Source organism: Coprinopsis cinerea, assembly GCF_000182895.1.
Source record: "Coprinopsis cinerea okayama7#130 chromosome 11 map unlocalized cont3.11, whole genome shotgun sequence".
Taxonomy (NCBI): domain Eukaryota; kingdom Fungi; phylum Basidiomycota; class Agaricomycetes; order Agaricales; family Psathyrellaceae; genus Coprinopsis; species Coprinopsis cinerea.
Window position 1 is genome coordinate 368,836 of NW_003307534.1, and position 12,200 is coordinate 381,035.

Below are 12,200 nucleotides of genomic sequence, written 5' to 3' on the forward strand. Positions count from 1 at the left end.
AAGTATTCGCTGTTAGGGAGTTCAAAGCGTGGCAGTCTCTCGATGGGGACCAGGCCAATTGTTGCATGGAGTCCCAGTCTTAGGCCAAGGTGTACGAAGGTGATCGATCCTGGTGGTCGGTTACAAATAAAAAAGAGTCAGCCTTTGCTTATCGTGTGGTACCAAAGGAAATTGCACGAACGGTGACATTTTATTTCTGCTGAACCCTCGCTGAACGGAGGCGACCATGACGGCGGGAAGCAAAAGGCGGGGTTGCCAAACAAAGCAATTGCCTCATCCAAGCGGGAGGTTCCAGTTTCGAATCCCGTTGGTAGCTATGCCATTGTGACAAAGCCTCTGCACTGCGTGCGCGCTGAGAATTATATGTATAGGCGCTGTACAGAACCCTCAAATGAAGATCATAATCGCTGGAACACTAAGACCTTCACAGGACCTACCAGTAGTTGTCTTTGGCGACAGAAGGAATAACATGCAACTTGAAATGCTCGCAGGTCTGCAAATGAGTAGGCCACCCAGATTTGTGGTAGATACTCGAGTATACGAAGATACGAATATGGTGCAACAGTATCGTCTCCGGTTCAGAGGAGTGGTCCAGATAACACTCCACTCTGAGTCACCCTGCTCCCGACGGAGACTCTAGCACCAAACGACCACTACCGTCCACTAGATAGTCCAGTCGATCGTTCCGACTTTCTCAGATTGGACTGTCGAGAAAGCACCGAGAGTCTAGTCGACGCCGGGGAAAACCTCTGGGAAGGGCTACGTATAATTGCTCACAAAAACTTAGATACCATAATGAACAAAAGGAACCCAACGATGGAACGGCCTATCCAGATCACGCAAGACCTTGGTAGCAAGATGGAGTGCAGAAGCGGCATCCGTAATATCCGGAGCAACGGCCGAACCTTCACGGAAAAGATAACCATAGAAAGCGTCGGCGACGATGGGCCCATCTTCATCCTCGATTTCCCTGAACAAAGTTGTCAAACATCAAATCAGTAAACCCGTCATCATGCCAATGCCAAATCGAAAGGACACAGTAGACTTACCACATCGTCGCCACACCACGGAAACCGGCAAACTGCATAGTTGCAGCGAGGGTGAGAGACTCATCAGGTCGTTCTTCGTCTCCCATCGCAGTTTCACAGGCACTCAAGTAGGCGAGCGCAGCCTCCGAGGTCTGACATTCGCGAATGAGGGACGAAATGGTGAGCCGGCCACCACTGAGAAGCAGGCAGCTGTCAAGTGGATTCGAAGGGTCCTGCGATCCGTGGCAGCCAAAATGAACGATAGACGAGGTCTTGATATCTTCTAGAATCGTCTTGGGACTTGTCGGAGCAGATGTCGAATCAATGCGAGTAACCAGATGTCGGATATCTGGTATGCGCGACTGAATCTTCTCGAGCTCTATTCTGGTTGCTGGAAGTTTTGATTCGGGCTCGATGGCGACGAGCATTTTGAAGTCCGGGTTGGGTCGAATCGGGGGTGGAGCGACGAGGTCTTGAGGCGACGAGCAGTAGGACGAAACGACGTAGTCAAATACACAATCGCATTCTTCATTGTGGCTGGTATAGACACCAGCAGCGTGGATTGGGAGGAAAGCGAATGGCCCTGTTGGACACCACCATAGTCGACGCGGAGTATCCGTCTAAGAACCTTGGTGAGGGATGCATCACACATAGGACTATAAGCTGCGCAAATACCTTCTGCACGTCTAGCGCTCTGATAACCGGCTGGGCGATCACAAACCACAAAACCCCAAGTAGTTGTCTGAAGTCGTCTTGAACCGTCCTACGTCTCTGATTCTTTCGTTGGAGAAGCTTCCTCGTTCTGGGGACATCGTCAAGCGATTGTTGAATCTTGCCGTCCAAAACGTGGCCTTGAGCCAGCCGATGGATCGCCATCTTCAAGGTCGCCAGATGCTCGGTGCTTGTGAGAAGAGACAGAGGGAGTAGGGCCCCATCCTGCTTCAGTATAAGCGCATGACATCCGTATTGACTGGCATTCAGGAAGACGATGGGCCCAGCCTTTGCGGCATGCTTAAGAGTCTCGAATGAAGAGGGAAGCAGGAAATCATGAAATCCATCCATACCCCTAATCTGTTCAAGGACGTCCTCCCTCTGTTTCGCGAGGAGATAAGGAGAAGGTTGTCGGACCACGTCCTTGACGCCGTCGGCGCCCCCTCTTTGCATTCGAGTGGTCGCATTTTCGAGCTGATGGGTGATCGAACGAAGCTCGGATGCCAGCAAGGGATGGCAAGCCTTCCTCCAGATCATCCACCCACCCATGACTAGCAAACCGAGTCAAGAGTGCCTTTGCGAGGACGACCTCGAAAGCCGCTTTCGCTTTGCGATTGGGTTCTTCGCTGATGGCATGGCGTAGAGTAGTGATCGCTTTTTCAAGGATGTCAAGCCGCATCTTGTTTGTCACTGCGTCCAACGATTCTTCCACGAGAAACAAAGTGCCGTCTAGACTCCCTACTTCTGGAATAGATCCTTGAGCGATCACTGCGATATCGTTGAGCAAGAGCAAACAACATACCAGTCGGTTCATCTCTCGCGCTGTGCTGGAGGAAATTTAGTTCGTCAAGTCTTGAGTATATTCGTAGATACTCACCTCGGTGTCCATGTTGGTGGCAAGATGGGGCATATGAGCGACATGGGCCATGAGGTTGGAAGACTTCGAAGCTTAGCTCTAAATACAGCCGTTAAGCGCTGGGGAAGCCACCGCACAAGCAACGTGTTTGTGTCCATCGAATCTCCAGTATGGCCGGCCTGTGAAGGTTTTCCCAGAATGCCCGCGATGAACGACATTTGACAGCAGTGATACTGTGACATTCAGTTGGAAGTGGGGCGAGATGTCTTCTCATTTGAAGTAAAGTGCTGAATGTGATCAGAACTGTATTACATAGATCGATTGAGAGGGCGTGTTTAACGGGGCCTTGTGATACCTGTTGAGCATTCGTCGCCCCCGACACTCCCGGGAGCACAACGGCTCGCGAGGCATCGTGACTTTGGACGGGATGTCCAGCAACGAAGGTTGAACGGCGGCAGCACCTAAGTTGCCAGCTATCCCATGACTCACGCCATCCACTGAATCCCATTGACCAGAGTGGGAGGGCGGTGACGCCTTTGAACTTGATGGGACCATCCTTTGAATTTGTCTCGTTTCCTAGTAGTTGAATTTTGCATAGCGGTAGATCGATTTGTTGACGAGTAACGATGTTCGTAGGTTTCGAAATTCGGTGCAGCAGTTCAGTGACAAGGTATGTCGAAGAACAAATCAACAGGAAGCGCACAGGCTGTCATCCGAACTTTCCATTTTGAGCGGTCCTCATTGGATTCACGCCACGGGACAGACGCGAGCTGGTCGCACATAAGAACCGCCTGGATTCGTTCATGGAGGGCGCGGAAGTAGAACTCTGGCTACGCCCGGGACCTTGGTATTCGCACTGCGGGGTTGCGAAGGGTGTCGAGAGAGTCAAACGACCACGGTTCTGAATCTAATTCTGAATCGTCGGTCTATTATACCGCCAGATTCGGACCTTACCCTGGGTTTATAGTCAGAACATCGTGCCCTAGCCCCATCCAAATGGTGAACTTACATCAAAATCAAGGTTATTTATCTTGAATCGTACATAGGGCGATGCGATGATGATGGCGAGAAGAAAAAGGCGGCGGGATTGCCAAACAAAGCAATTGCGAATCGACCTGGCAGTGATCGCCGGCACGCGTTCGAATCTCGACGGTTCACGATTAGTATAATGCACGCCAAGGCGTATGCTGACTTTTGTTCGTTCACCGAGAAAGAAGATAAAACCAAACGTTGGCTCAACAATCTCTCGCAAATTCAAACTTGGGGATGCAACCAGAGGCCGAAAATAAAATGTCACGCTCCTTCCTGCCTTCCAACGTTAACGATCATTTGGATCTCGCTCGACGCGCTTATAACCTCGTCTTGGAACTCGAAAGGTGAATCCAGCAGAGAAGTGATGGTGGGGGATTTGAACGCACTGCAAGCCAGCAAAACGAAACCCAACATAAATTACAATCGAAAGCACAAAAAACGCTAGAACGGAAACAAACTAAACGCAAGGACATCAATCATGAACTGGAGTCCTCCTTGCTACCCTCCTTGGGCACCTCCGGTGACGAATTCGAAGCCTGCGCGTCCTTGTCGCCTTCGACATCAGGTTCAGCTTTTTTCTCAATCGCGTCGGCTTCAGCAGGGGTCTCGGTCCCCGACGACTCGGCGTCTTCCTTCTTCTCTTCCTCCTTGACCGACGAATCCGCAGTCTCAGCTGCAGGCGGCGGTGCCGAATCCTCGCTCGGCGCTGGTGGCTCAACGGGTGCCTCAGCTGGCTCTGATAGTTCGGGTAGGATTAGACCGATGATTTTGTATTAGAAATGACAAGGTTAACTCACCAGGGGAAGCCTCAACCTTCGAAACGGTAGTTTCAGAGGCAGCTTCTGATTCAGAGGGCGCAGGCTCTGATGGCTGTTCTTTAGCCTCAGCTTCATCGAGCAACTCGATAGTATCTTTCGGGACGTCTTCTACAGGCGTTTCGTCGCTTTTGGCGGGCGCTTCGTCCGTTGGTGGGGCTTCACTTTCGACCGCTTTGGACTCCTCCTGCACAGGGACCTCAGGTTCTGCTTCAGTGAGGTCGACAACAGCAGGCTCCTGTGGAGGCTCTTCTGACACTGGGGCGGCCGTCTCAGGTTCCGCATTCTCCGAAGCACGTTGAGCGTCGGTGACATCGCTTTCTCCCAACGCAAGTTCGGCTGGTTCACCCTCTGAGCGAGCGTATTGCTGAGCAAAGCTATTGGCCGCAGCTTCGGAGAAGACCATGGTATCTGTACGACTCCGGCCTGGACGACTGGTGATAGCCTCGGGAATGAGTCCAGGGGGACTCGTTGCATTTCTTGGAACCTCCAAATCATGAGTAGGGGGAGCAGGATGCTGGAGGATGTCTTGCAATTGCTGTTGTTGAGTGTGCTGGCGCTCCGCCTCGGTGTTCGCAGCTCCATTGGGGTGTTGAGGATCGGGGTTGGCAGCTCCGAGTTTGGGCGGGGGCGCGTTCCTCGAGAGCTCGCTTTGGTCGTAGAAGGCCTCAGGGGGGATAGGCAGGAACTCGGGAGGGACGAGGTCGAATTTGGATGTGAGCGCGAGGAAACGGGCGTAGAGGGATGATTCAGCTTCAGCTTGTTCAAAGGCTTCGCGGTGGTGGAAGTAGGCGTGCGCAAAGATACGGCCGAGACGACGGGCGAGAGAAGCAAAGTGTCGTTGTGAGCTTTCTGGTATTTGAATTCTGGGACCCTTTAGCTGGCGGTTCAAGTGTGGATTGTGCTAACTCACCGAGAAGGGAAGGCTCTAGGTGAATTCAAGAGCGCGGTTGCGCTATCGAGAGTGTGCAGGATATAATCCACAGCGCAGCATTGCTAAGGACCTTTTAGTATTTACTTCTAATCCAATAGAATTGTGTCATACCTCCATAGATCCCTCATTGCCGTGTGCAACGCACAGGTAAAGCCATTCCCCGGCTTTCATCTCTGGACATGTCGCGCGCGTGCATTCTTGCTGCAGCGTTGTGATCAGGGGATGCGTCAGGTCCTGTGCCAGACGTCTAAAGTCCTCGTTCAGTCTCCCAAGTCTATGAACAAAGGCCACAAAACGCGCACCTGAGCTGCTCATACACCCAGCACCATTGGTCAACCGACACCCCCTTGTCCCCGTCCGCCGCCTCCTTTTTGTCCGCCTCATTCAAAGACTCTTTGGAGCCCGTAGAGCCAGGGAGAGAAGTGATAGCCTCGACGTCGTGTACATTGAGTCGAATCAGCAGAGAAATGTACTCTTGCAGTTGGAACGCGCTGTCCAGCGAAGACAGTGACGGGAGGTTTTTGACAGGGTAGAAAGTGGAGATTCGTGAGCCCCTTAGGGGACGCTGTATCGTCGCTGTCATGGCGGTAGACGGCTCTTGTCGATGCGCTCGACAGTGAACTCGCTGGGCGACGTTGGTGGTGGTGGTCGTCGTCGACGTCAAACGCCCAAACGAACGTCGGTCTGGGAACCTGATTAGGTAATCGTCGGATCGCCGACTCGGTCGGAGGCCCTTACAACTTGAAGTCGTCCAAGACTCTGAGTTGATTGAGAGCTGGGATGCGGTAAGTTATTAAACTCACCAGGTGTGTTTGGAGAGACTGACTAGGTTGAAGGGCACACCAGGACGCATTCCCACCTCAGGGGTTCGAACCCTCGACCCGTCGTCCCCCAACAGCAAGTTGTTCACACGCCGTGCCGCGCGCCAGGACCGCTTTGCTTTGGTTTTGCTCATCGTTCTCCACAACGACCACGAACTCAAAATGGCCTCATCGTGAGTACTCCAACAAACGACCTACGCCTCCCTTTTGACCGTCCGACAGAGCACAAAAGACATCCTGGGCAGACGACGTTGACGATCTCGGTGCGCAACCCACCTTCATCTCTCCCAGAAGTAAATTTTGATTATTGTTTCGTCCAGGCCCACCCAACGAGGAGTTCGTCGATGAGAACGGCGTTATCACAACGATTGAATACGCAATCAACGATGAAGGCAAGAAAGTCAAGGTACGTCGTCGTCGTCTGTGCTTGTTCAAAGATAAACGATGCTCAATGTTGATTAGATCACCAAGAAAATCAAGCGAACCCTCCAAAAGTCTGTGGTAGACCTTACCGTCGCAGAACGACAAAAGTGGGCCAAATTCGGTCAGGAACGAGGGAATAAGCCTGGTCCTGACAGGGCCACCACCACCGTCGGTGAAAACGTTACACTGAAGATCAGTGCCGGCAACAAGGTGCGTAAACCCACATCTCAAACACATCCCTAATGCTAAACCCTTTTTACTACAGCAATCCGAACAAGAACCCACACAAGAAGACACCGTCAAAGCCAAACTCAAGACAGCAGGCGCCGGAAAGGTCACATGTCGTCTTTGCAAGGGTGACCATTTCACCGCCAAATGTCCCTTCAAGGACAAACTCGGTGCTCTCGAGAACGCAGGACTCGGTGTCGGACCAACAGGCGAAACCGATGATCTCGGACTGGGCGCAGAACCCGCCGGAGCTGCACCAGCTGCAGCATCGACAACAGGCAAATACGTTCCCCCGTCCATGCGTGCTGGGGCCGGCCGCGGTGGCGAACGGATGGGTGGATCCAGGGAAGATCTGCCTACGCTGCGTGTCACGAACATCTCGGAGGATACGGCTGAGAATGATCTGAGAGAGCTATTTGGTGTCTTTGGAAGGGTCGCGAGGGTGTATGTTGGAAGAGATCGCGAAACCGGTGCTGGAAAGGGCTTCGCATTCGTTAGTTTCGAAGATCGGGCAGTTGCACAGAGGGCGATGGAGAAGGTCAACGGACGTGGTTATGATAACCTTATTCTCAGCGTCCAGTGGAGCCGTGAGTGCCCCCTTTTTCTCCCTTACCTTGCTACAGTGTTGACCACCATTTTTAGAGCCTCGAACGGACGGACGATAGTCGATTCGCCACTGTATTGTATATTTACGAATCCATCCGTCTCGCTTTCCGGTTTCTTATCTCCCGAACTCAGTTCGAGACCGTGCCATCCGTCAGGAAATTGGGCAGGTCCTCCTGCACCCTGCCAACGGCTCAAGTATCAGCACACCATTTGTCCACTTATAGTTTAACAGGATCCGAGCGCAAATCTGAAGCATTCAAGCACTGTCAAGTTGACAGTATTACAAGACGCAACCTGACCTCGAGGCTGATTTCAATTAATTTCGGTACGCCCTTGTTGATATTAGACGCTGACGCCAGCACCGCTGGAGATGGGCATTCTGGAGAACTCTGGCCAATAAAAACGGTCTGACTGAAGCGCAGGCATTGAGCCTCCCATAACGATGCAACCTTCAGCCAAACAGCCCTCCTCTATGGCCTACAGTCCCTACAATGGAGACAGGCAATCGGAAAGTACGACAGGCCAACCTCGCACAAGCCGCATCACACCCTCCATCACGTCCTCTCTCCCACCCTACTACGACGCCCGCCAACCCTCCCTCCGAGCACCCAGCACCCTCGTGGACACAGCCACCAGCTACCAATCCTCCATCGCGTCCACGACCCAAGCGGGGAGCATCTACCGCGTGCCCATCCTCCTCAACGACAGAAACATCACGAACCACGTCTCCATCTCGCGCCAAGCCAACCGTTCCCTACTCCGGCTGTTCCACCCCAGACCCAAAAGCATCGAAACCTTCTTTATCGATCCGCATCTCAAAGTCCCGGATGGCATTTTGCAGGCGTTCAAACCTTCTGCGGCGCGGGGAGATAGTAACAATGGCAGCCGCGATCAGCAGGAAGATAACGCAACCCAAGACCGAAGAACTGCTGGTCGGGTACAACATCGCCAACGTGGAGAACGCAAATGGAACGTCAGGCTGCAGTTGATCGACGGGAGGATGGGCGTGACGATTTGTTTGGTGCCAGATGATGACCCCCTTTCCGCGTCGAGGCTGAGGAAAGTGGGTTCGGTGGTGTCGATGCGCACCGCGAGCCGTCACGGATCGCGCTTGGCCTCCGTCCAGCGCACAAAGCTAATGGCAGATCTGATTTCGACGAAGAAAGCAACATTCAAAGCGCACCCTTGTGTCATCCGGATAGTACGTACCCCCTCATCACCATCCGTCTAAATAACCAACCAACTCAATGGTCCCCCTTCATCCTAGAACGCACCAGAACCCCGCCCACCATTCCTCCTCCGCGCGCGGTGCAAAGCCTCACCACCCGACCTCCCTCCCGACGACACGATCCCAAACCCACCCTTCCTCTCCTCCTCCCCAATCACGCTCTACCTCCCCCGCTCGTTCCGCGGGCCACTAACCGTGCACGTCGCCACCGGAAAACTCGACCGGCACCTCTGGCTTTCCCCGGGTATTACTTCTGTCTCGAGGGTGATGGACGAGGACATGCTGCGCAGGGGGTACTTTTTGGGTTATGTACCCGATGTGGAGGAGGAGATTGAGGATATTATTGAAGAGGGGGAGGAACTTCGGGATGGGGATGGTGTTGGGCCTGGAGAGGTTGGGTTCGGGCAAGGACAAGGACAAGGACAAGGCCAGATGAGGCCGGTGCATCACAGACGAGGGTCGTCCCGGAATACATCATCCTCTACCGCGGGTGGTGGGTCAGCAGCTGGGGCTGCGGCGGAGGAGTGTCAATGGCTCGGCGATAAAGTCGAGTTGGACGTGGAAGATGGGATGATCAGGATCCTCTTCGAGGACGAGGCTTTGGAGGGTGTGTCCGCGAGGAGGAGCAGTTGTGGTTGGTTATCTTTACTGTAGGGTGTGGCCGGTAGGCCCGTCCCTTCGCCATTCATTGATCGAACTAAATGCATAATATCGAATTCAAGTATACAAAATACAGTGAAACACTTCTTCATACCGACCCTCCGCCTCTCCTCATAGCATAACAACTACTACTTGGTATAATCACCCGCAAGTGGCCTCCCAGTAATCGTCGACCTCTCATCCGCACACCATCCATCCGCCACCTTCCACGACTTGGTCATCATATTGTTCTGGTGGTCGAGGACGATGAACCCAGGGATGATCTCGTCGAGTAACCCTTCTGCTCTGTGCTCGACGCAGAGAGCGTATACCCCTGGCTCGCTCTTGACGAATGCGATGATGCGGTCCGGGTCAGTGGCTGGCGTTAGCTGTAAACAGAGATGGGGTGGGTGTGAGAAGCAGGGAGATGGGAAAGGTGGTGTGTTGGGTGCTTACGACGATCTTCAAAGCCTTGTCAAATCTCCAGAGGAAACTTCCGCTCTCGCTGTTGATGGTCCATCCCAACCTAGGAGTTCCTATTAGTACCACTTCCCGCCACCTACATCCCCAAGTCAACGCCAAACACTCACCCTCCACTATCCAACTTGGTCTCAACCATCCAATCATCCTTCTTAACCGCCTTCCCCCCAAACTTGGCCGGGAACTTGACTTTATCAGGCAAAATCGACCTCCGCTTGATCGTCGCCACCACCGCATTCGTCCTCAAATCAGTGACATCCGTCACATTCCCGTCCCGATCCACCGTGGAGACCTTGTACCGCGGTTTGCCGTTGACAAAAATCCGGGTGTTCAGTGGTGTCGCTGGTTTCTCCAGGACGAGCTCGAGAGGGGGCTCTTGGTTGACGAGGGTGAGCTGTGAATCCATGATGGGAAGTTGGGAATCTTTGTTTCTGTTCAATCACTTCTCCATCGAGGTTGGTATTTATATAAGTATGCATTTCTTGGAGGTACGGCGGCTTTATAATGTACTAGAGAGTGCTGTGAAATGTCGGCGAGCCTGGAACACTGCATTATTCGTTTCATCTGAGCGCCGTCCGCTTCTCCCACATGGGCGCCAAGTATGGCGTTTCTTGACCAGAGGTTATAGTTTACAGCTTTCAGCAGCCTCTTGCGCAGCACCACGACCCTAGACGAGATTCTTGTCAACTTTGAACTCGACCTTCGAGTTGCTGGGTCGAAGGTCAGCTCCCCGAAGATATCGGAAAGCTCGTCGAGGCGGATCCGAAAAGTGGTCGAAGACGACTTCTCGCCTTTCGGTCATTCGCCAGAATCGAACAGCCCAAGTCAGACCCAGAACATTGAACATTGCTCAAATTAAGCGCCCGATGCCCGCGCTCGCTAGCGACCGCTACAATGAGCCTTGAACTTACCTCCGCTCTTCAAGATAGAGTGGACGTCCTTTCACAACCGCAGCAGGGTGATGCGAGTTAGATCTGCCAAAGTCGCCAACGTCCACAGGTTTAAGAACGCGAAAATATTCCGGACGACAGCTCAACGCTGCGCAGATTCAGCTTCTTACCAGCCCGCGTACGCCGACGGGCGCAACTTGGTCATCGGGATGATCTCCTTTGGTCGACTAAAGTATGTCTCCCTCCAGTAGTGTTCAGAACGGGTTGGATGTGCACAGAAAACCAATAACAGCAAGCACCACTACTCCTCATCGTCAAACACCACCCTCAACCGCCCCTCCTCAACCCTAAGATCCGCCTGATCCCCCATCCATTCTCCACCATGTTGAACCGTAAGAGACTCCACACCGTCCAACTCGCCAATGAAGCACGCCAAACTCAACGGCGCCTCATCTCTGAACGTTATAAGACCCTCTACGGCCTTGGAGAGCCACACACGCCTGCTGATATCCCCCGATCCAATGCGCAGAGTGAGGAGGCCCCGGAAGGAGCGGGGAAGGCGGACGGTTAAAGGTTGGCGGGATGGTGCGCATGCTGCGAAGGGACTTGGGTTGATCCTTATTTGTGGTTGGGTTGTTGCAGAGGGGAGTTGGGATCGAGATTGGCAACAAGCTTTGAGAATGAACGGGGGTCGGGGACGAGGGGCGACCTAGCATTCATGGATCCGTAACGTTAATTAACGTCGTTTGGGGTCTGCGAGACTTGACTTACAATGCGGACAATCCCCGTCTCGGCTGGTAACCACCCATTCACAGTGGAGATGAGCTCTACATCAAGCGTCGTCCGCCCGCTCGTATTCGACAGTTGAAAAGCAGGGCTGGTAATCATCTTCCTTCCTGAAACCGGGTGGGGCCCTGTTGCAGGCATCCCTCCTTCACCAAACGTATAAGCAGGTTGAGAACCTTTTGACAACGTCGCGCCCATCCCAGAACCACGGGTACCTCTGGCAGAAGAGAGCGGGTCATCATCCGCAACGAGATAAATTGTAACGTCGATTCGGCCGTCCACGACCCGCAGACTGGCATTACTCCTCGTAGTTGGTGTAGGCAATGTCCCGGACCTTGTAGATGATTGAGTAGTACCAAGTCGAGCTTGGAGGATACTATCTGGGACTTTGAGGTGGGGGTCAATATGGAAGGTCTCCACGATCTGAGGCGCGCCTTCGAGCAGACTCCCTAGAAAACCGGTTGCAGAGGCTGCACGGTTGATGGAGACATAGTTGGTGGATTTGGGCTGAGTGCTCTTCTCGGTAACTGTAACGGTGGAGGAGGTGCATTGGGTCGCCAGAGAGGTCGTCGTCGATATCGATGATCTGCGCTCGTCATACCACTCAGGACGGTGGTCGTCGGCGCTGTGCTCTCGACGAGCGTCGTCTTGAACGTGGCGGGAATCCATTTAAAAGTTTGGAGTAGCTAGGGAGAGTCAACGTCTGGGTATCGATGTAGACGT

At 53.2% G+C, this 12,200-nt stretch overlaps 6 protein-coding genes across 6 annotated transcripts; 2 read left to right on the forward strand and 4 right to left on the reverse strand.

The window, feature by feature from the left end:
• Positions 1-783: 783 nt before the first annotated feature.
• CC1G_09563 (hypothetical protein) lies at positions 784-2,667 on the reverse strand (the record flags this gene model as incomplete). Its single annotated transcript, XM_001839656.2, has 6 exons — positions 784-970; positions 1,050-1,648; positions 1,704-2,213; positions 2,281-2,483; positions 2,542-2,566; positions 2,617-2,667. The coding sequence occupies 6 exons, from the start codon at positions 2,665-2,667 to the stop codon at positions 784-786; spliced, it is 1,575 nt and encodes a 524-aa protein (XP_001839708.2).
• A 1,436-nt stretch (positions 2,668-4,103) lies between these two features.
• CC1G_09564 (mps one binder kinase activator-like 4) lies at positions 4,104-6,017 on the reverse strand (the record flags this gene model as incomplete). The annotated part of the gene is made up of 5 exons (XM_001839657.2): positions 5,679-6,017; positions 5,488-5,623; positions 5,356-5,438; positions 4,425-5,308; positions 4,104-4,363 (listed from the first exon to the last, which is right to left on the reverse strand). The coding sequence occupies exons 1-5, from the start codon at positions 5,957-5,959 to the stop codon at positions 4,104-4,106; spliced, it is 1,644 nt and encodes a 547-aa protein (XP_001839709.1). The 5' UTR covers positions 5,960-6,017.
• Positions 6,018-6,353: 336 nt separating this feature from the next.
• Positions 6,354-7,558, forward strand: CC1G_15655 (translation initiation factor eIF3g). The gene is made up of 6 exons (XM_002910179.1): positions 6,354-6,370; positions 6,420-6,460; positions 6,518-6,603; positions 6,660-6,830; positions 6,886-7,435; positions 7,491-7,558. Exons 1-6 carry the CDS (start codon positions 6,360-6,362, stop codon positions 7,511-7,513), a joined length of 882 nt encoding a protein of 293 aa, XP_002910225.1. The 5' UTR covers positions 6,354-6,359; the 3' UTR covers positions 7,514-7,558.
• A 338-nt stretch (positions 7,559-7,896) lies between these two features.
• On the forward strand, positions 7,897-9,336 carry CC1G_15656 (hypothetical protein; the record flags this gene model as incomplete). Its single annotated transcript, XM_002910180.1, has 2 exons — positions 7,897-8,655; positions 8,722-9,336. The coding sequence occupies 2 exons, from the start codon at positions 7,897-7,899 to the stop codon at positions 9,334-9,336; spliced, it is 1,374 nt and encodes a 457-aa protein (XP_002910226.1).
• A 134-nt stretch (positions 9,337-9,470) lies between these two features.
• CC1G_09566 (hypothetical protein) lies at positions 9,471-10,207 on the reverse strand (the record flags this gene model as incomplete). Its single annotated transcript, XM_001839659.1, has 3 exons — positions 9,471-9,710; positions 9,778-9,847; positions 9,912-10,207. 3 exons carry the CDS (start codon positions 10,205-10,207, stop codon positions 9,471-9,473), a joined length of 606 nt encoding a protein of 201 aa, XP_001839711.1.
• Positions 10,208-10,992: 785 nt separating this feature from the next.
• Positions 10,993-12,196, reverse strand: CC1G_09568 (hypothetical protein; the record flags this gene model as incomplete). The annotated part of the gene is made up of 2 exons (XM_001839661.2): positions 11,463-12,196; positions 10,993-11,400 (listed from the first exon to the last, which is right to left on the reverse strand). The coding sequence occupies exons 1-2, from the start codon at positions 12,144-12,146 to the stop codon at positions 10,993-10,995; spliced, it is 1,092 nt and encodes a 363-aa protein (XP_001839713.2). The 5' UTR covers positions 12,147-12,196.
• Between the last annotated feature and the right edge of the window lie 4 nt (positions 12,197-12,200).